At 45.9% G+C, this 23,724-nt stretch overlaps 1 protein-coding gene across 2 annotated transcripts in view; it reads right to left on the bottom strand.

Annotated features, from left to right (window-relative positions):
• Unk (unk zinc finger) overlaps positions 1–21,289 on the bottom strand; it is a 34,690-nt gene extending 13,401 nt beyond the window's left edge. Inside the window, exons 1-2 of one of the 2 annotated variants that reach the window (XM_036196763.1) lie at positions 21,103–21,289; positions 603–812 (exon numbers count right to left, since the gene is read on the bottom strand). In XM_036196763.1, coding sequence (XP_036052656.1) covers positions 603–812; positions 21,103–21,206 — 314 coding nt within the window. In that variant the 5' untranslated portion in view covers positions 21,207–21,289. The remainder of the gene's footprint in view (positions 1–602; positions 813–21,102) is intronic. The other variant, XM_036196762.1, reaches the window with a different exon arrangement.
• Positions 21,290–23,724: the final 2,435 nt, after the last annotated feature.

The following is a 23,724-nucleotide window of genomic DNA, read 5'->3' as shown; positions in this document are numbered from 1 at the left end:
CCGCATGTGTCATTAGTGGTATACTCTATTCCACAACAGAAAATTGTGAAAAGACATTTAAAGGGAGTAAATAAGCTAGGTGTGGTGGCACAGGCCTTTAAGCTCAGCCCCTGGGAGGCAGAGACAGTCAATCTCTGTGAAGTTGAGGCTGGCTGGGCCTACACAGTGAGTTCCAGGCCACCTAGGGCTTCGTTATGTGACCCTGTCTCAAACAAGAATGATCAGCAAACAGAGAAACTAGAGGAGCTCTTTCTCTAAGTTGCCACCGCAGTGGGAACTGTGCAGGACAGCACCGCAGTGGGAACAGGACATGGAGGATCAAAGAAAACCCAGGCACCACCTCTGTTCAAATGTGGTCTTGTGGGCTTAGTGGAAGAAAGACTGATTTTTTGGTTTTCATGTAATAGGCAAAGGAAATGAAAGCCATCCCATCTACTGCTGTACCTTTACGTTAGGGCAAGGGTGAGCCCAAGTTTGACCTATAGATTGTAGCCAGTCCTCCCTAGCCTCGGCTAGTTTCCTGGGATGTACCAAGCTTATTCTGAGGGCACCTGACCCAGAAGGAGACCTGGGGCTCCTCTGAGAGCTGGCAGGGCACTCACTCGTCGCCCTCTGGACAGAGGCCTGCAGCCTCGTCGTACTTGGTGCAGTACACGTCTGGACTGTAGTTAAAGGTGCCATCCCGACGGCGGATGGAACGGCGGCGCCGCTGGTTCACGAAGTGCCAGTGGAAGCAGGTGTAGGGCCGATGCTGTGTACACTTGTGTTGCACAAAGAGCGGACACTGCTCTGTGCGGAACTCCTTCAGGTACCTGCAGAGAGACAGTCTATGAGGGATGGGCCAGGAGCAGAGGTGAAGCTCCTTGCTTCCCAGCAAGAAGCCACCAAGCCCTAAGGGCCCTGTTCTGGAGTGCCAGTCCCACTGGGACAGGAGTGGTTCAGGGCTGACGCTGACTTCAGCTTTTAGATGTGTCCCAACATCTAAGTTCCACACCAGCATGAAAGGCAATAGCCACAGGCCACACGAACCCTGTTTGTGGTAGAGGCCAGCTGTAGTGCTCAGCAGCAGCTTGGCTGAGCTATCTGAGGTTTCCCAGGCCAAGCCACTAATCACAGGGAAAGAATTATTCACAAGAGCATAAGCAGCCTCCCCCAGGGTCTGTGGTTCCACATACACCTGCCCATCCCGAAAGAGCTCCCCTATACCATGAACCAACCTGGCACTAAGAGGGCTGAGGAGAGAAGCATACACACTTAGGAGAGACACTGTTTTGTTGCATTTGTAAAGTGTCCCTCTGGATTACTAGCTGATCGCTGTCCTTGAGATGTCTTTAGTACTACCTGAACAAACATTTGGGAAGGCGCTCACACAGGTTATGGAGAGACCCTCCCTCTTAGACTGGGACCGTTCCCAGTTGTCTCACAGAGACCTGCAACAGTTGGGGCTATCCAAACACTGGTGTCTCTCTCCTCTACCCTCATGTAATAGCCAGGCTATCAAAAATCTCCCACGTTCCACCCAGTGGAGGGCTTCAAACTGTTTACCCTGATAGAGCATATCCCATCAATTTGTTTTCTTCACTACCTTAATCCAGTCTCAGGTTCTCCTAGACCAGGGCAGAGACTGTCGAGTGGGCAGTCAGTACAGTTTTCTTTCATTTTTTATTTATTTATTTTTAGGTATGAGTGTTCCATCTGCATGTATGCCTGCATGCCAGAAGAGGACATCAGATCCCATTACAGATGGGTGTGGTTGCTGGGAATTGAACTCAGGACCTTTGGAAGAGCAGTCAGTGCTTTTTCTTTTTTGGTTTTCCGAGACAGGGTTTCTCTGTGTAGCTTTGGAGCCTGTCCTGGAACTCACTCTGTAGACCAGGCTGGCCTCGAACTCACAGAGATCCGCCTGGCTCTGCCTCCCGAGTGCTGGGATCAAAGGCATGCGCCACCACCGCCCGGCCAGTCAGTGCTCTTAACCAATGAACCATCTCTCCAGCCCTTCTTCAAATATTTCACTGTGTCTATGTGTATGTGTGGGTTGGTGGGACAGGATGCACATGCCACAGCACTCGTGTGGAGGTCAGAGCACAGCTGTGTGGAGCTGGCTCTCTCCTTCCACCTTTATGTGGGTTCCAGGATTAAAGAGGTTCAGCAGGTGCTGCTATCTTCGAAACCATTTGGCAGGCCATTTTCTTCAGATATTCTCTCAGGCCTAACAACACAGGCAACCAATGGGTTGAGAGGTGAGGAGATGCTGAGGGCACCAGGCACAATGTTGTATACAGACAATGTTGAGGCAGAAGCAGCTGGTTTGGACTAACTGTTGCCTGGGCTTGGCTGGAGCCTAGAATTGGAGGGCACAGACACAGGACTTCTGCCCAGAGCCCCGAGGCCTAATCAGACCAATAAGGGCAGGCTGGGTGGGCAGGCCCAGGGACGGGATCAAACAGAAGTGTCTGGGAGTCAGACAACACATCTGGGTACAGCTGCAGGGCCAAGCAATGAGGACCCTGAGAAAGGAGTAGATACTTTGTCCTGCTCATGTGTTCACAGGGGAGACACAAGAATGGGTGGGTGCACATCAGAGGCAAGTGGATCTCTGAGTTCAAGGCCAACCTGGTCTACAAGAGTTCTAGGATAGTCAGGGCAGTTACACAGAGAAACCCTGTGGGAGGGGGGGGGGGGAGGTGAATAGGAAGGACCGAGGGAAAGGTGGAAAGGAATGTCAGGGGCTCTGCTCTGGGTATTTTAGGCACCAAAAAGGACCCCTGACCCAGACTGGGATGGAAGAAGGCTTAAAGGAAGGGGTGCTAGCAGATTAAAGGCTCTGAAGAAGGGAAACAGTATGATACAGAAATAGATTATATCTAGTTCCAGGAGTGCCAAATGCCTCTATAGGATGTGACTAAAGCAGCTGGGAGCCTGGAAAAGTTGTGAGCGCAGCAGGCAAGTCCACAGGTTGCAGAGGTATCAACTCTGGGCCCCAAATACATTCTAAGACACCAGAGAGAAATCTGAAAGGCCCCCTACAATCAGATGCTCTCCTGGCTCCTCCGGCATTTAAACCAAACTTTTCTTCTATTTCACTCCATTTGTTTCTGAAGGCTACACAGACAGCCCATGTCCTCTTGCCTACGTTCAGGTATCAAGCCCTGGCACTAAGTTGGGGAAGCCATGCGCCAAGCTACTAGGCTAATCCTTTTTTGAGAAATACGCATTCTTCCTATATCTTGAGTCCACTAGATCAACTCAGGTAGAAAATGGGGTGAGGGAGAAGGGAGGAAGCTGAGCCTTGAGCCAGGAGCAGAGAAGTAAAGCAGTACTCAGGCCTGGCAAAGTAAATGCAGTAGAAAATTAAGATGGAGATCCAGATAAACAATGAGTAGTTTGCTAGCATAAGTGTGGCACAGTATGTGCCTGCATACTGTGTGAGACATACTAATATGTAAAACTGTGTATTTGGCATCCTATCCAGCTGATATCCTGTACACACTGAGTATCTGGGATTCCATCCAGCTGGTATCCTGTATTTTAATGTTCTCTTGAGACAGGGTCTTGCTGTTGTTGCCCAAGCTGGCCTCAAAGTCCTGGGCTTAGGCAATCATTCTCTTAGACTCCCAAGTAGCTAGGATAATGAGTACAAGCCATGTTACCATTAGATAACATCCTGTGGTTTTATTTGTAAAATACATTTTGGTGCTAAAAGTTTGACAGGGTATGGTAGCATAGCCTTTAACCTCACCACTTGGCATAGGCAGAGGCAGGTAGATCTCTGAGTCTGAGTCAGCCCTGGCTGTCCTGGAATTCACTATGAAGACCAGGCTGGCCTTGAACGCACAGAGATCTACCTGCCTCTGCCTCCTGAGTTCCGAGATCAAAGGTATGTGCCACCACCACCCAGCTAAAAGAAAACATTTGAGGCCAGGCTTGGTGGTGCACACCTTTAATCTCAGCACTCTCTGGAGACAGAGGCAGGTAGATCTCTGTGAGTCGGAAGCTAGCCATTACAACATAGAGGATTCCTGGCTAGCCTGGTCTATTTAGTGAGAGTCTGTCTCAATAACAACAATAAAACAAAAGAAAAAGTTTGGTGTCAGCATCTTGGTAAGAACACAGGAGACAAGGAGAAGGCTAGTGTGGTCCCTAGCTTTGGGCGTATTGTTCTCATGAAAAGAAGCCCTCGGGGAGAAGCTGTGCATGGGAGCTTGCAGAACTGAGGCAGAAATGTCTACAGCACCACACGTCTGCCTGACAGGAATCCTCAGGTAAGGACAGAGATAACAAAATATTTAAAGCCATACTTCCTACTGCTCCTGCCCCGTGTCAGATACATGTTATTTTTAATATGGCTTCTTAGTCTTCCTGAAGCCTGGGTGAGCGGCCACCACCACTCAGCCTGGCATCCCTAGCCCCATCCATCTGGCCCAGTGTGTTTTTCCAACTTGGTCTTTGACTCTTCTCCATGCTGGCCACAGCTGCAGTGCTTATAGCCTGAAAACTTCCCTGTCTCTGCTCACGTCTCACTCCTTACCTGCAGAAACCACCGAAGGCTGGACTGAGTGGAAATGAATCTTTTGGATGCCACTTCTGTGAAGTCTGCCTTGCTTTCCACCTACCTATCTGTTAGCTTCTCTGCACTGGGAATGCTGGAGAAAGAACCCTGGCCTTACACACAGTAGCCCTGCACTCTAGCACTAAGCTACACTCGGACCCACCCTAGGCATTTCTTACAGTTCTTATCCTGCTTTACATATGAATCGTACACACATTTTCCTTTACAGGGTTAGTATACCTTATCTGAAATGCTATCATATGGGGATGGAACATAACTCTATTCTCAAAATTCATTTATGTTTCACATACATTTTATAAATATCAGCTCGAGAAATCAGAATTATAGATATATATCACCATGCCCATCCATACCTGCAACCCACTACATAGAATGAGGAGAAAAACTTCCCACTTGGTTTTAATTTTTCTTTATTTTTGTAGTCACACACATATGTGTGCATTGGTACATGTGTGGAGGCCAGAGATTGAAGTTAGATGTCTTCCTCCATTGTACTCCACCTTTTTTTTTTTTTTTTTTTTTTTTTTTGGTTTTTCCAGACAGGGTTTCTCTGTGTAGTTTTGGTGGCTGTTCTGGATCTTGCTCTGTAGTTCACGCTGGCCTCGAACTCACAAAGATCTGCCTGCCTCTGCCTCCTGAGTGCTGGGATTAAAGGCATGGCCACCACCTTCAGGCTTCCACCTACTTGTTTAAGACAGAGGCTCTCCCTGAGCCTGAGGCTCATCAACTGGCTGGACTGGTGGACCAGCCACCTTCAGGACCCACCTGCTGAGATTGTAGGCATGTACTGCCATGCCTGGCTTTTGATCTGGATGCTGGGGATTCAAACCCAGGTCCTCATGCTTAGGAGATAAGCACTTTCCTGAATGAGACACCTCATTCACCCCTCTATTTATGATGGTATGCCTGTTTTGTACTTTTAGATTTCAGGTTACGGTGCTCAGTTCATCATACTACTGTTGTATATATGCCTCAACAACAAACCTGTAAGAAACCAGAGATGGAGCCAGGCAGTGGTGGCGCACACCTGTAATCCCAGCACTCGGGAGGTAGAGCCAGGTGGATCTCTGTGAGTTTGAGGCCAGCCTGGTCTACAGAGTGAGTTCCAGGAAAGGCGCAAAGCTACACAGGGAAACCCTGTCTCAAAAAAACAAAAACAAAAACAAACAAACAAAGAAACCAGAGATGGCACACACCTTTAATTCCAGCACTCAGGAGGCAGAGCCAGGTGGATCTCTGTGAGTTCAAGGCCAGCCTGGTCTACAAAGTGAGACCCAGGGCAGACTCCAAAGCTTATAAGCATCAAAGAATTAAATGCTCACAAAGGAAACACCAACAGGCTCATCTCTTGATGCTACCACGAGACAGATCATCATGTAGATTATCAAGCATCTAGCCCTCCATCCTTGTGAGAAGTGCTACAGTGCAACTCAGAACTTAACACAGGGGACTGACTTCACTGCAGAAAAAATTCTCATAAGACAAGAGGCCAAACAGTTTTTTTGTTGATGTTCTTTTTGTTTTTGTTTTTTTGGCTTTTTTTTTTTTTTTAAGAGTTTTACTGTGTATTCCAGGCTTTGAATTCTTGCCATCTGCCTGCTTCTGCCTCCTGAGTGCTGGGATTAAAGGCGTACTACACCACCACCACCACCACCACCACCAGACTCAGACGGTTTTTTAGAGGGATACTTTTAGGCCTACAAGATGGCACAGTGGATTAAGGGGCTGGTTCTGCAAGCCTGATAACATGAGTTCAATTCCCAGAAACAAAGAAAAATGGAAGGAGACAACTGACTCCACAAAGTCATCCTCTGACATCCACATGAGAACCACCCCCATCATGCACAAACACACATAAATGCACAGACACACACAAATAATAAGTAAGAAAAATTACTTTTTGGGGGAAGTCTGGAGAGCTGGCTCAGCAATTAAGAATACTGGCTGTGGTGTACACCTTTAATCCCAGCACTCGGGATTCAGAGGTAGGTAGATCTATTTGAGCCTAGCCTGGGATACAGAGTTAGTTCCAGGACAAGCTCCAAAGCTACACTGAGAAACCCTATCTCAAAAAAACCAAAAAGAATACTAACTGCTCTTCCAGAGGACACGGGTCCAATTCCCAGCACCTACACAGCAGCTCACAACTGTCTGTAACTCTATTCCCAGGAGATCCCACTCCCTTTTCTGACCTTTGCAGATACCATGTGTGTACTTGATGCAGACATAAATGCAGGTAAAACATGCATATACATTTAAAAAATATAGATATTTGCTACTTTTGAAGCTGGAGAGATGGATGGTTCAGTGGTTTAGAGCACTGGCTATTCAAACAGAGGACCTGGGTTTGATTCCCAGGACACACATGGTAGCTCACAACCATCTGTAACTCCAGCTCCTGGGGATCTGACTTATGCACATGGTACACTTAACATACATTCGAGGCAAATAGTCATATACATAAAATAAATAAATAAAAAGTTACTTTCAACTCATTATAATCAAATTTCTAAACTTATGCATAAGCCATTATTGAAACTATACAATTTAACTATACATCTAAGTGTTTGTTTAGAATTTCCCACTTTTCCTTTACTCTCCTACTTTACACTAACAGGAAAATCGTTCCCAAATCAGGACAGGACAAAACCTTAGAAGTCACAGGCTTCCATCTGTCACGGACTGAAATGAAATCTAAACTTTTTCATAGTCCCCGCCCTTTTTTTTTTGAGACAGGGTTTCACTATGTAGCCCTGCTGTCCTGGAACTCGCTCTGTAGACCAGTCCGTCCTCGAGATCTGCCTGTCTCTGTCTCCAAGTGCTAGGATTAAAGGTGTGCACCACCATCACCTGGCCGTTTCATTGTTTTTGACACAAGGTTGCACTAAGTTGCCCAGCATAGCTTCTAGCCTCTGTTCTGCACAGGCAGTGACAGGTGTGAACCCTAGAACCTTAGGAGAGTTGAGTTGTCAGCAGATGTGCACAGCTGCACAGTAAACTCCAGCCCACCTCTCTACTTCAAAGTTCCAATAGCAGCTGGTTGTGGGGCACAGGACTTAACCCCAGCACTCGGGAGGCAGAGCGTGGTAGACCCCTGTGAATTGGAGGCCAGCCTGGTCCACATAGTTAGAGCCTATTTCAAGGGACAAAACAGTTTCCAAAGGACAAGATCTGAGAAACTAAACAGACTAAACCATTCATCAGTCAACACCCCAGAAACCCTAGCGGCTAAGCACCAAGGTAAACTTGCCTAGCCCCTCAGTCCCTCCAAGACCTGAGAGGCAGGACTTGGGGCTAAGCTCTTCACGCTCCATTCCCAAAGCACCCACACTCACGGATATGAGCTGAGAAACAAAACCAGTTTTGAAATAACAAAGCTTCAGTGACCCACAGTCGATAGGGAAGTACTCCGGCACCTGAGTAAAGAGCTACCACAGCCAGGTGTGAGGGTCATGCCTCTAGTCCTAAACTCAGAAAGGTAAGATAGATCACTCTGAGTTCAAGGCCAGGCTAGCCTGGGCTACATAGTTAAGTTCCAGATCATCCTGAGAGCCTGCCACAAACAACAATAAATCTTCACATTACCCACTGTTGGTCTTTTGGAAAATTTCTCCCTGTTTTCTTATGTACATATAGTCATGATCCAATCACACAGCAACACCAGGCGGTGGCGGCAGCGGTGGCGGTGGAGGCGCACACCTTTTACTACCAGCACTCAGAGGCAGAGGCAGGCAGATCTCTGTGAGTTCAAGGCTAGCCTGGTCTACAGAGCGAGTTCCAGGACAGCCAGGGCTAGTAAACTTGAGAAAACAAAGAATCATCCATATCAGTGTTGGAGAGCCCTGAAGAGTTAAAACCATTGGCTCCCTCTTCCCAGATAATACCTTGATTTTACTAAGTTTTTCTGTACATGGCTACTCTGAAAAATCTCTAATTTTAGCAGCATTTTGATACATATATTTAAACTGACATGTCATTTAATGCACTGTTTCCTAAGCAACCAAGTATTTGGCCTTACAACAGTAGGTCAGCCTAGATAGCACATGAGACCCAGGTTCCAACAGAAGCTCTGCAGAGCTAGAGAGCAGGAACAGATGTGCAAAGGAGACTGTTTCCTCAGACACTGCTGACCACAGGCCCCTACAGGCAGCACTTTATTTTGGAGCAGAGGCTGCCAAGGAAGGCACCGACTGGATGAAGCCTGCGGAATGAAGAAGTAAGTTGACTGAAAGGAGCTTCTCAGGCTGCGCACAAACCCTGGAAAGAAGTACAGGCACGTCAGTAACCCAGGACGGACCAGGTGCCTGTGTCTAACCGCATTCCAGTTAGTCTGAGACTACAGAGGAGGTCCTGCCAGAAAAAGAAAAGCATCTAAATGTGTAAATGCCATGGACTGATCTTTGCTACTGTGTTTGCTGAGATATGGACAAGAAGACCACACCCAGCCCCAGGTGGCTCTAAGCTCCACCTGTATAAGTTCATGGAACCCTCACAGCAACCTGCCCTGTGGCTGTTCTCAGTAAATTACACAATGAGGCAGAGCTGAGCCTCACACAGTTGACATGACCATGAGACTGACCCTTTAACCTCCTCGCTGACTGCTAATTACACTTTAAGTGAGCTAAAAGAAAATACAAGTAGCACCAAATAGGTACCTGTGATGCTGCTGAGGGTGTGCCAAGCAGCATTTGTCAGGCCACACAAAACCACAAGTTACTAAAAGAAAACAAGAGTCAGGTGTGGTAGCACACACCTTTAATCCTAGCAATCAGGTGGCAGAGGCAGGTGGATCTTTAGGAGTCTGGAGACAGCCTGGTCTAGATAGCAAATTCCAGGCCAGCCAAGCAAGGACACATATCCAGACACAGATATCAAGACATAGAGACAGAGAGAAAGACAAGTAGTGTCTTTAAACACTGCATAAACACTTTGTAGATTCACTACAAAGGATTCTTACATCAATAGTAAAATACGTGAATTTTCAATAGGAAATACAAGTATTGATCTCTGATTTATACTATGTTTAAACAGACTTTACTCACACAAATCTAAAGAAAGTATCAGGTTACCATGTACCCAATAAATAAATTAACATCAAAACACACAGTAAATAACAAAATTAATAAAAACTAAGACTTAAAAACTAGTTAAAATTTTAATTAATAACACACCATATAAAAGGATTTAATCAATATTTTTTTTCTACAACACATCTACTTCCCTTCTGTGAGAGTAGTTTTGTAAATAGGCCAAATTTCCGGGGGAAGGTAAGACCTGAACCTTCCCACTCCTCATCAGAAGCCGGTCTTTCAGGACTGACGGTGGCCATGCAGTGTTTCAAACATTAACAGGAAACAAATGAGTCAATCTGAACACGGGAAGCAAACTGTGACATAAAAAGCAGAGACAGGGAGGAAACGTTTGGATAAACTCAAGTGTGACATGATGAAACTGTCACAGGCCTCCTTATCTTCTTTATCTCCTAAATAAACCGAGCCACCAACAGGAAAAGGTCACCACACAGAGAATGCTACGACATTTTTTACTTGCTAGTCTCCTTCCCATCTTCTCTTTCTCCTCAGCTCTTGATACTGTTGTCAAATTCTACACACTGGCAAAGACAAAAGGGATGAAAATTGAGGTGTTTTACAGAGAAATGATTAAAAAGTCTGCTGTAGGGGTTGGGTATTTAGCTCAGTGGTAGAGCGCTAGCCTAGCAAGCACAAGGCCCTGAGTTCAGTCCTCAGCTCCAAAAAAAAAAAAAAAGTCTGCTGTAGTTACTACAAGGAATGAAGAGATAGCCAGCAGACCAACTAAAATGCCTTTTTTTTTTTTTTTTTTTTTTTTTTTTTATGTGCATCGGTATTTTGCCATGGATGTCTCATCCCCTGGACCTGGAGCTACAAACAGTTATTAGCTACCATGTGGATGATAGGAATTGAACCTGGTCCTCTGGAAGAAAGGTCAGTGCTCTTATCCACTGAGCCATGTCTCCAGGCCTTTTTATTTATTTTTACGGCCCATGCAAATCTTTAGTTTGTTTGCTTTTTTGTTTTTTGAGCCAGGGTTTCTGTGTAGCTGTGCTCCTTTCCTGGAACTCACTCTGTAGCCCAGACTGGTCTTGAACTCACAGAGATCCACCTGCCTCTGCCTCCCGAGTGCTGGGATTAAAGGCATACACCATCATTGCTGGTGGCCCATGCAAATCTTAACAGCCATCTCAATATTGAAGAATGGGCTCTTACCCTTTAGCAGACATTCTCCCCAACTCCTTCCCACCCTCGGAAATAAAACCAGCTCATTTCATAAAGCCACTGGGGACATACACTTCTTCTTTTTAGGAGTTGTCAGTTTACAGACAACATAAACAATCATTAGACTTCTCAAACTGGCCGTGAGAATCTACTTAGCTCAGCTCTCCAGCTCTTCCCACATGTGGACATTTACCTGAAGCATACACTAAGAATGCAGACATTGGAAAGTTAGGAGGAGGGTACTGTGGAGCTTCTGCAAATCACAAGCTTTCCCATATTGACTTTCTGTGGCAGTCATTTTCATTAAAACTACAAAGCTCATACAGCTTAGCCTTATTCAAGTTTACAACTGGTAGTTTTCAATATATTGAATCATGTGCAATCACTGGGCTGGGAAGGTACCTCAGTTGGTCAAGTGCTTGTCTAGCATAAATGAAGAACTTAGCTAAATACCAAGGACCACATAAACCACACATAGCAGTGCACACCTACAATCTCAGCACTCAGGTGAGGAAGATCACAAGTTCAAGGTTATACTTGGTGCAATAGCAAGTTTGAGGCCACCCTAAGCTAGCTGAGACAATGCCTAAAAAAGGGGGGTGGGTGGGTATAACAGGGTAGTGTGGCAGTGGGGGAGGTGAGAGGGAGGGAGAACCACAAGACACACTGTTTGAAAACCTTGTAATGAGCCAGGCAGTGGAGGTGCACCTCTTTACTCCCAGCACTCTGAGGCAGAGCCAGGCGGATCTCTGAGTTCCAGGCCAGCCTAATCTACAGAGTGAGTTTCAGGACAGCCATGGCTACACAGAGAAACCCTGTCTCAAAAAACCAAAAAACAGGGGCTGGAGAGATGGCTCAGAGGTTAAAAGCACTGCTTACTCTTCCAAAGGTCCTGAGTTCAATTCCCATCAACCACATGGTGGCTCACAACCATCTGTAATGAGATCGGGTGCCCTCTTCTGGCCTGCAGGAATATGTGCAGACAGAACATTATATACATAATAAATAAATCTTAAAAAAAAAAAAAAAGACACAACACAACAACCAAAAGTTATAATGGTACTTAACACATTATGTGCTGATTTTAAAAAATAAAAATAATTTTTTTAAAGCAGAAAAAAGTGAGGCTGGAGAGATGGCTCAGAGGTTAAGAGCGCTGACTGCTCTTCCAAAGGTCCTGAGTTCAATTCCCAGCACCCACATGGTGGCTCACAACCATCTGTAATGAGATCTGGCACCCTCTTCTGGCCTGCAGGTACACATGCAGACAGAATGCTGTATACATAATATATAAATATTTTTTAATTAATTAATTAAAAAATAAATCCCATGCACTGTTTTACCCATGTTTCTCCTGGTGTCTCTGTTGCCAGGTATTTTAAGAAGATTGGCTAGGGTTACTCTACAGACTATCTGCTATGTATGGTATGGAACACTGCATGTCTAGACGATACATATTTTTAATAATTAGGCTAATATAACTTTATATATTCAGCATCCACCTTCATCTAACACATTAGTGTCCCCAGATTCGTCCATGTTAAAGGGAAGACAGAGGCCAGGCATGGCAATGCACGCCTTTAACCTTCAATCCCAGCATTCAGGAGGCAGAGACAGGTGGATCTCTGTGAGTTCAAGGCCAGCCTGGTCTACAGACTGAGTTCCAGGACAGCCAGGGCTACATGTAGAGACATCTTGTCTCGAAAATAAAGGGTTGGGGGGGCTGTATACTTGGATTAGCCACAACTGTCCATAGTTGCAACTCAAAACTATAGAAGATGTACTCTGCTAGTGGGGAATCCTTCTTTAGGATCAAACACAAGTGCATTAAAGAACAACGACATAAACAATGCTTTAATCATTAAACAAATATTGTCCAGTTTGGAAACACAACCACAGGCCTTTCTCTCCAGCCTCCTTCAGTAATGCAAGTGGAGCTGTGGATGGAATCTGCTTTCACAGTTCCTAACCTAGTAGCTCCTAACAAAAATAACACCAAGGTCTAGCAAAAAAGCCTGCCTGCGTGCTGCTCAGGCGCAGGGCTCCAATGACTTAAGTGTGCACATGGCTTCTAAGACACATAGAAGGAGACCTCACCTTAGGCATCAGGGTGTTGGAAGCGGGAGTAGTAGGTCCATGAGTTGTCTTGTTTTCTGCACTTACATGGGGTGCTATCTCCAGAGACGCTCCTTACAGAGTGTGCCCAAGATGCATTGCTCTAAGTTGCTCTCAGGTGTCCAGCTGCCCTCACCAATAAGTCAGTCTTTGTAGGATCACAGAAACCACCAGTCAAAGCAGATGCATATGGACTGAGGGGAAGCCTTCTTTAGTGTCTAACATAGCTGGATTAAAACAAAAAAACTTAACCATTAAGCAAATCTGAACTTTAATCATGACTTAAAATATAGCAGATAACAAGTAGTAGGTATCAGGCTTACGAGGCCAGCCTCAGCATAGGCACTGAACACTTATTAATGGGATCTGGTGAGCCTTGACTTAAGGCCACAATGAGCCCTTTTGTGCTGCAGGAAATTAATCTGGTTTGATAAACATGTAAATAAGATGAAAAAAAAAAAAAAAAAAGGATTACTGGTAATTTAGCTCATCCTCTCTGATGCCACTAAGCAACTCTTTCAGTAAGTGACTTGTATAGTCAATAAGCTGCACTTCAGTAATGTATGCGTGGTTTTATTGCAATTTGCAATAATGATTTAAATACATGTTCACTTCCTGAATTTTCTAAAACACAATCAGATAAAATCAAGTAAAAATAGTAACAGTAAGGTAGCAACTAACAAAACTGTCTCAAAATAGCTACTGATGGAATGCCATTCTCTCACACACAATTTTTTCCTCTACACTTTCATGTAATTCAAGCTGACCTTGAATTGATAGAATGACCTTGAACTTCTGACCTGCCTGCCTACCACCTGGGCACTAGAACTACAAACTCGCAGCCTCCTTTATGCATGCTAAGCAGTCATTCTACCAACGAAGCTACATCCTCAGCCATTTTGCTGAATAAAGCTCAAGAAATCACCTCTCTAAAACCCACATGGTAGAAAGAGAAATCCACTCTTAAAAACCGTCCTCTCACCTCCACAGCCATGTACAAACTAAATACAGAGTAACAACCACAGCAAAAAAAGAAATTCCAAATTCAGGTGGTGCCTCTATACACAGGATTACAGAACATTTCTCTTCAAAGAAGTCATCTACAGGGCAGGCGTGGAAGTGCACGCCTTTAATCCCAGCACTGGTAAGCAGACCTGAGTTCAAGGCCAGTCTGGTCTATACAGAGAATTCCAGTCAAGCCAGGGCTACACAGTGAGACCCTTCTTCAAAAATGATAGATGGATGGATAGATTGGATGGATGGATGACAGATAGGTAGACAGGCAGACAGACAGACAGACAGAATCACTCCAAAATTTTTTCAGTAACTAGAGTTTCATTTTCCTGCATCAAAAGCATTAACAAGTCTGAGAACCAACCAGAGTCTAAGGACTCCAACACAGACCTTCTTTGAAGCATATGTCCTCTTACAGGTGCAACAGTAACAAAAGGAACTAGTATTTTAAACCTTGCCTTCCTCAACCTCATAGTGGCGCACATCTAAAATCCCAGCAATGGGGAGGCAGAGGCAGGCAAATCTCTGTGAGTATGAGGCCAGCCTGGTATAAAGAGTGAGTTCCAGAACAGCCAGAGCTACAAAAGACCGTTGCAAAACAAAACAAAAAAACAGACAAACGAAACAAAACAAATACCTTCCTTGTGTCCCTTCAACCAAATTTCTTAACTTTATTACCTGTGTGTGTGAGAGAGCACATACACGTGTTGGAAATCAGAGAATAACTGGTAGAGTTGATGCTCTCCTTCCACTTCATGTCAGGTTTTGAGTTCTGAGGATTAAACTTAAGTTGTCAGGCTCACCCAATTAGCCATGTACCCACTGAGCTATCTCACCAGCCCCTCAACTAACTGCCTTTTGTTTCTGTTTTTGAGAACAGGGTCTCTCCATATAGCCCTGGCTGTCCTAGAACTCAGGAAATCTGCCTGCCTGAGTGCTGGGATTAAAGGCATACACTACATCCAACCTACCTGCCTGACTCTTTCTTTTTTCTCTCTCTCTCTTTTGGTTTTTCAAGACAGGGTTTCTCTGTGTAGCTTTGCACCTTTCCTGGAACTCACTCTGTAGCCCAGGCTGGCCTCAAACTCACAGAGATCCACCTGCCTCTGCTTCCCGAGTGCTGGGATTACAGGCGTGTGCCACCACCGCCCAGCTATCAGCTAATTTTTAATGTACTTGTTATAGGGATTCCCAAATCTATACTTCTGGACACACTATAGGATGTAATTATCATAATACTTTCCTATTCTTTCTTTCTTTCTTTTTTTTTTTAAGGTATGAATGCTCTGTCTGCATGTATGCCTAAATGTCAGAAGCATCAGATCCCATTACAGATGGTTGTGAGCCACCATGTTGTGCTGGGAATTGAACTCAGGATCTTTGGAAGAGCAGCCTGTGCTTTTAACTACAGAGCCATTTCTCCAGCCCAAAACTTCCTATTCTTAAATCTGGGCAGTGGTAGTTCACACTTTTAATCACAGCATTTGGGAGGCAAAGGCAGGCAGATCTCTGAGTTCAAGACCAGCCTGGTCTACAGAGCGAGTTTCAGGACAGGCTCCAAATGCATTCACTCACACACACTCACACACACCACACACACACACACACACACACACACACACACACACACAATCATTTTCCTGAGTGCTAATCAAATACTTGGAACTAGACAACAAACAGAACTCTGACTACTACTAATAATATTTTTCTACAAGAACTGGATTTCTCAAGTCTAGCACAAGTGGCAGTAACCATTTGCTACTTGGATTATTTCAATTTCCCTTAATGCAAGATTACTGAAAAGATTAGGGGGCTGGACAGTGGTGGCTCAGGACTTTAATACCAGAGGCAGAGGCAGTCAGATCTCTGTGAGGACAGCCTGGTCTACATACAGAAGGAGTTCCAGAACAGGCTATTACATAGAACCCTGTCTCAAGAAAACAAAACATTATGGGAAATATCAAAATAACTATCCTCCAACTAATCTTTCTATAAACCTTTTGGCCTTCCTGGTCAGCAGCTGGGAGGTGGAGGCAGGCGGGCCAGTAGTAGTTCAGGGTCCTCTGCCACATGAAACCCTGCCTCCAACAAAACAAAATGACAACACAAAAGCCAGGTGATGGCACCTGAAAGGGAGACAGGCAGGAAGATCCTAAGTTTGAGCGAGGCTGGGCTTCATTGAGAAAACTGTCCCAAAGCAACAGTCAGGAAGTTTTAAAAGACAAAACATTTTGGGGCCAGAGAGATGGTTCTGCAGTTAAAAGCACTAGCTGCTCTTGCAAAGGACCCAGGTTCAATTCCCAGCACCCATGTGGCAGCTCACAACTGTTCATAACTTCCATTCCAGGAGATCTGACACCTTCACATAGACATACATGCAGGCAATGTACATAACATAAAAATAAATTATTTTAAAAAGGGGAGGAGCCTTGGGGTTGGGGATTTAGTGCAGTGGTAGAGTGCTTGCCTAGCAAGCACAAGGCCCTGGGTTCGATCCTCAGCTCAAAAAAAAGGGGGGGGGGAGGGGGGTGCCTCTCTTGGGCACCTGTGGGGCTTGCCCTGCCCAATTTCTTCTAGCTGCCAGTGCTAGGTTTGGGGGCGGGGGCAAAGAGAATCGGATCTTTGAGTTTGAGGCCAACCTGGTCTACAGAGTGAGTTCCAGAACACAGCCAGGACTGCACAAAGTATTGAAAAACAATACTAGGAAGGGGTTGGGGATTTAGCTCAGTGGTAGAGCATTTGCCTAGCAAGCACAAGGCCCTGGGTTCAGTCCTCAGTTCTGACAAAAAAAAAAAAAAAAAATACTAGGGGCTGGAGAGATGGTTCAGAGGTTAAGAGCACAGGCTGCTCTTCCAGAGGTCCTGAATTCAATTCCCAGAAACCACATGGTGACTCACAACCATCTGTAATGAGATCTGACGTCCTCTTCTGTCATGAGGGCATACATGCAGAACACTGCATATATAATAAATATATAATAAATAAATCTTGCTGGGAGGTGGTGGTGCACGCCTTTAATCCCAGCACTTGGGAGGCAGAGGCAGGCGGATCTCAAAGCTACACAAAGAAACCCTGTCTCGAAAAAAACCAAAAAATAAATAAATAAATCTTAAAGAAAAAAGAAAAAACCAAAATACAAAAACTGGGGCTGAGAGATGGCTCAGAGGTTAAGAACACTGGCTGCTTTTCCACAGGATCTGGGTTCAGTTCCCAGCACCCACATGATAGCTCTCAACTGTCTGTAACTACAGCTCCAGGGGGTCTGACACCCTCACACAGACGTATATGCAGGCAAAACACCAATGTACAAAAAATAAAAAATAAGTAAATTAAACAAACAGCTGGGCATGGTGGCATTTGCCTGTAAGGCCACTTGGGAGGTAGATGGAGGCAAGGGTATCTCAAACAGCGAATGCCAGGTCTGGGAGGTAGGTGGAGGCAAGGGTATCTCAAACAGCGAATGCCAGGTCTGGGAGGTAGGTGGAGGCAAGGGTATCTCAAACAGCGAATGCCAGGTCTGGGAGGTAGGTGGAGGCAAGGGTATCTCAAACAGCGAATGCCAGGTCTGGCTGTGTTTTGTATGAAGACTCTTAAAGTAAAACTTCCAAGCCGGGCGGTGGTGGCGCACGCCTTTAATCTCAGCACTCAGGAGGCAGAGGCAGGTGGATCTCTGTGAGTTTGAGGCCAGCCTGGTCTACAGAATGAGTTCCAGGACAAGCCCCAAAACAACACAGAGAAACCCGGTGTCAAAAAATCAAAAAAACCTTTCAGTGCCCCTAATCTCCAAGGACAACAACTGAGTTGACCTACTGAGTTCACCTTAGTAACACAGGCCATGTCAGGGACACCAGCTCTATCTGTACCACCTGTGTCCCATGTGTTCCAAACTGGGATCTGGATGATCAAGTCTTCCAAGTCATTGTTTCTGAATGTCAGAATCTACCTAAACAGACAGCAAATTTCTCTGATTTTTTTTTTTTTGGTAGACAAAAAGATATATATACACAAAGACAAGACTATCAGTAATCTCCATCTTCCAGTTGATCTTGGGCACTTCATTAATACCCGCTGATTTAAAAGCTGTCTCAAGCTGGTGAGATGGTTCAGAAGGCAAAAGCACTTGCCACCAAAGCTGATTCCTAGGGCCAATCTGGAGAAAAGGAAGAGCTAACTCCCACACATCGTCCTCATCACACACACACACACACACACACAAAGTAAATTTTCTTATAAATAAATAAAGATGCCTTAGGAGCCAAGTCCCATGACTATGCATCAGCCCTCAAGGAACAGGAGAACAAATGTCAAGAAAGAATCCAGAGACAGAAACTCAGATATGAGGACTGGAGAAATGGCTCAGAAGCTAAGAGCACTCATTGGTTGCTCTTGCAGAGAACCCTGGTTTGATTCCCAGCACCCACACGGCAGCTCACAACCATCTGGATCTCCAGTTTCAGGGGACCTGATGTTCCTTTTGGCCTTCAAAGGTACCAGATACGCCCTGCAGCACAGACACACATGTGGACAAAATCAGACACATAAAAATAATTGTTTATGGGTTGGGGATTTAGCTCAGTGGTAGCAAGCGCAAGGCCCTGGGTTTGGTCCTCAGCTCTGGGGGGGGGGGGGGGGGGGTGGGGGTTTTAAAATCTCAGATGCTAAGTCGGACACAGTGGCACTTATCTTTAATCCAGCACTTGAGAGGCAGAGGCAGGTGGATCTCTGTGAGTTCAAAACAAGCCTGGGTTACACGGTGAGTTCCAGGACAGTCAGGACTTCATAGTGAAAACCTATCTTGAAAAACAAGCAAGCAATTCAAACACTGACAATTATACTGTGCTGACTACTTCCATCTGTCAGAAAACCATTCTAACGTAACTTCATCGTATCTCAATGACACACAACACAGTAACACAGGCTGCAGCTACTTGTGGTAGCCACATCCTGTAATCCCAGAATTCTGGAGAATGAGGTAGAGAAAAGGATCCACAATGGGGGGGGGGGGGGGGCAATCTGAGCAACAAACAAATAAAATGGCTGTGGAGATGGCTCTGTGGATGAGAACGTTTGCTGCCCAGACATGAGAACCTCAGTTTGAATTGTCTTCACCATGTGAAAAGCCAGGCATGGCCACATATGTTCACAACCCCAGTATTGGGAGGTCTGAGGAAGTGGACCCCACAAGCTTACTGTAAAAGAACCTTTTTTAAAAAAAGATTCATTTATGTACCTAGGTGTCTTGTCTATGTGTATTTCTGCACACCAGAAGGTATGGGATCCCCATGAGACTATAGACAGCTATGAGCCACCATGTTCGGAATTGAACCCAGGACCTCTAGAAGAGCAGCCAGTGCTCTTAACCACCAAGCCATCTCTTCAACCCTCAAAGAACCTATCTTATAGAACATCTGACCTGACGTCCTCCCCTGATCTCCAAGTGTACAATGCATCATGCATCTCTCTCTCTCTCTCTCTCTCTCTCTCTCTCTCTCTCACACACACACACACACACACACACAAAACCAAGATTTTTTTCAAGTTTGGAATTGGATTGAAAACCATGATCCAAGCAACCAAAGGTATTACAAAGTTAAAAAATGAGGCCCAGTGGCACAGATTTGTAATCCCAGCTACTCAAGAGTTCAAGGCCAGCCCAAGCAACTTAGTGAAATCCTAGCTCAAAAAAGCAATAACTAAATAAATAGTAACTGAGTGTATGTGTGAAGATGCAGCTCAATGGTAGAGCCCTTCCCTGGGTTCAGTTTCTAACACTTCAACACAAGCTCCTGGCTGCGATATGGCAGAGTTGGTAAAGCACTGTTGCCAAGCTCAGCCATCTGAGTTCAATCTCCATAATGCACATGGTGAAAGGAGAGAACCAATTCCTTCAAACTGTTTTTATTTCCATACCTGTGCATGGCATGTGTGTTCCCACATACATTTACATACAAATATAATCAGTGTAATAAAAAATAAGTTCCAATTAAGTTTACAGATCTGCAAATCAAGACCACACTATTGTGTGGCTAGATAAGTCAAGTGACATTATTCTAATGTTAGACCTTCTTCACCAAAGCAATGGCTAGGTTGTGGAGAGAACTCCAGTAAGAAAGAACCAACAAACTCAAAGGCTAACCTGAGTTACACTGAAGTCAAGTTTAGCTGTCAGCCAACATCAGACAGTCCCTCAAAACCGATGTTCTCAGTCTCCTCTCCGAAAAGGCCTTCTGAGTCTCAAGCCAGAGATCCTGCCTGCTTTTAGTTCTCTGCATTCCCAACATCCTGGCTTACTGAACTTGAGTGTTCTTCAACCTCTCCATGGGTTGGGATCTTCTAAATACCCACACGGCATGGCTCAGGCCCCTACAGGGGATGAGAGGCACCCCTGACCCGGCAAGGAACGGAAACCCACGCTGCTTGACAAGAGGAACCACATCATTGGCCTTTTGTCCCACAGCACCTAGGCCCAATGTGGCATGACAGCAATGAGGGCACACATGCAGCTTTCCAGGGGTCTTCCATTTTGACAACCTCATTAACTGTCACTATCCGAAGCTCCCTCTCTTGCCAGATTCTGAAGGGGTCTGAAATCATACAGTATCCTGGGAGTCGCTCCCTCACAGGATGGGCTGCAAAGAGTGATTCCTCGTTTGCACGTTTGACTAAGGGAATTCAGGCGTGGGTGATCCTCGTGGACAACAGGCCTTCGAGATACAAAAGCGCTCAGGTCACGGAATCTCCTCCCGAGACTTTAAGCAAACAGTCATTATTTCTATGCAGGTCTAGGGCTGGTTGCTACAGAATTCGGCTTGTCATGTCGCGGACTTATCGCTCCCAAAGAGCCCGGGACTGGTTTTACGGTCTGAGGGGTACAGGCCTCCAAGGCCTACACTGAGAAGTGTGTACTCGGGACCCGAGCTCCTTCCCAACTCGGAGGCTGGGACCGAGTTTCCCGCCCCACGGCCCGACCAGAAGTTGGTGACAGTTGAGGAAGCTGGGACCGGCCCCAGCAGGTTGGAACCGGTCTGGGCCGAGCTACAGAAGGAAGGGGGGGGAGGGAGAGACAGCCTCGCGCTCTCCCTGCGCGCGTGACTCACGCTGGCCGCTGACGTCAGGCGTGCGCGCGCGGCGGGGGGGGGCTCTACGTACGTGTAGTGCTGCGGTTTCTCGGGCTGCGCCTGCAGCACCTGAGCGGTAGCGGCCGGGGGCGCCGAGGAAGCTGCCGAGCCGCCGGGCCCGGGGCCCTTCGACATGGTCTTGTCTTCCTGCCTCTTCGCCGCTCCCCTTTTATTATTCAGTCTGCGCGGTCCGCGCCGAAGACCCACAGCGCCTGCGCCGCGCCACGAGAACGTGAAGACCCCCCGCACGGCAGCAAAGATTGCTGGGAGTTGTAGTCCTCCTTTCAGCTGAAATTTTACCGTTGGCACAGGGTCGCTGCCAAAGCGCAAGACCACAATACCCAGGGATCTTTGCGGACCGTGTCCCGGATGTGTGGGACCCGCGATGGCTTGTGGTAATTGTAGTCTAGTCACTCTTAATATTACCAGTGCGTTTTCAGTGGAGTAGGAGGAAAGCTCTTCCTTGAAACTGGAACCTTCGGAGCCAAGAAGCCAGTTAGGGAGGCCCTAAATGACACCACCGAGAATGTTCCAAGCGTAATTGCACTGCCAACGTGCAGTAATTACCTTGCCTTCTCACCAGTACAGTTTGCGCATGGTTTCTAAAGTCAGCCTAGAGCATTGCCTCCAAGCAAGCAAGTTTGTCAGCTACAGAAGTTTGTCTTCATGAGATGATAGTAACCTGTAAATCACCAGAGAAAGTATGCCGGCTGGCAAAGCTTGAGGAAGCTTTATTAAAGAAGAGTTACACTACACCACATTGTTCCCGCGCCTCATTAACATTTACCAACCTTGAAACCTGGGCCCCTTCTGAACTCAGTGGCTGGCCCAAACACCTTATTTCCAGTACCTTAAGGTCCAGTGGCGAATTTAATCTCTATCTAGAGTAGTCTCTTAGGTATGCTGGTAAACTGTTGAGAAGCATCGCGATAGACTCCATATAAAGGGCCAGGGTCTGAGTATGAAATGAGTTATAATCCACTCTGGTTTCCTGTTCTGGAAAACCCTTTTTGGTTTTATGAAATGATCTCTACAGGCTAGATAGAGTGGCACATGCCTGGGAAGAGGAAAATCACCAAGTTCCAGACCAAACTGGGGCCCATACTGAGACTCTATCTCAAAAAAACAAGAGGGGAGTGACACATGCCTTGATCCAGGACTCGGGTGGCAAAGGAAAAGTTCAGCCTGGTCTACTCACTGAGTTGCAGGTCACCCAGAGCTATCCTCTGTCTAAAAACCAAACCAAGAACAACAAAAAGACAGGAGTGGGTAGATGAGTCAGGGGTAAAATGCTTTCTTAGCAAGGCTGGAAACCTGATTTTGATCCCTGGAACTGTTTGTGAAGGTGGAAGGGGAGAACCCACTCCACAAAGTTATCCTTTGGCTTCTCCCATAGGTACACACTTGCCCCTCTCACATACACATCTTGCATACACAATCGAATAATAAAAATGTCCATTATAGCTGGGTGGTGGTGGTGGTGGTGGTGGTGGTGGTGGTGGTGGCGGCGGCACACGCCTGTAATCCCAGCACTCGGGAAGCAGAGGCAGGCAGATCTCTGAATTCAAGGCCATCCTGGGCTACAGAGTGAGTTCCAGGAAAGGCCATGTGAGTGCTGGGAATTGAACTCAGGTCCTCATGAAAAGCAGCTAGTGCTCCTAATGACTGAGCCATCTCTAGCCCCTGTTGTTGCTGTTGTTTTTGAGGCAGGCTCTTTCTGTGTAGTCCTGGCTGGTTAAACTTGATACATAGATCAGGCTAGATCTGAACTCACAAAGACCTGTCTGTCTCTGGCTCCCAAGTGCTGGGATTACAGGCCTGCACCCCCACACCTGGTCAAATCTGTTTTCAAAACTTATTTGTTTTGTTAAATGAGATCATGTTAGTTAATAATGGTCTGTTAAAGAAATGCATCTGGGCTGGGATGTAATTTAGTTGGAATAAGTATGCGTAAAGCCCAAGTTCAGTCTTCAGCACCAAATACACCTGTAATTCCAGCACCTAGACAAGATGGGAGTGGGAGGGTCAGGAGTTAAGATCGTCTCAGCTGTAGGGAATCCAAGGCTAGGTCTACATAGCAAGACCCTGTTTAAAAAAAAGAAGGAAAGAAAGAAAGAAAGAAAGAAAGAAAGAAAGAAAGAAAGAAAAGAAAAAGAGAGCCAGTAAGATAGCTCAGGGTTAAAGGTACTTGCTACCAAGTCTGAGATCTCAGTTTGATCCCTTGCATGGTGGGAGAAGAGAACAGGTTCCATACTTGAACCAGGGCACAAATAAATAAATATAATTTTGAACCTTTTTTGTTTTCTTTGTTTCTCTTTTTCTTTTTTTAAAAAAGACTTATTTACTTATTTATTTATTTAGTACACAGAAGAGGATGCCAGATCTTCTCATTACAGATGGTTGTGAGCCACCATGTGGTTGCTGGGAATTGAACTCAGGACCTCTGGAAGAGCAGTTGGTGCTCTTAACCTCTGAGCCATCTCTCCAGCCCTGTTTTTCTTTTTCTTTTCTTTTCTTTTTTTTCTCCCAGTTTTTTTAGACAGGATTTCTTTGTAGCTTTGGAGCCTGTCCTGGAACTCGCTTTGTAGACCAGGCTGGCCTCTAACTCACAGAGATCCACCTGCCTCTGCTTCCTGAGTGAGTGCTGGGATTA

The sequence above is a fragment of the Onychomys torridus genome, chromosome 8, assembly GCF_903995425.1.
Source record: "Onychomys torridus chromosome 8, mOncTor1.1, whole genome shotgun sequence".
NCBI classification, from domain to species: Eukaryota; Metazoa; Chordata; class Mammalia; order Rodentia; family Cricetidae; genus Onychomys; species Onychomys torridus.
This window is presented reverse-complemented; position numbering and strand designations above follow the sequence as displayed.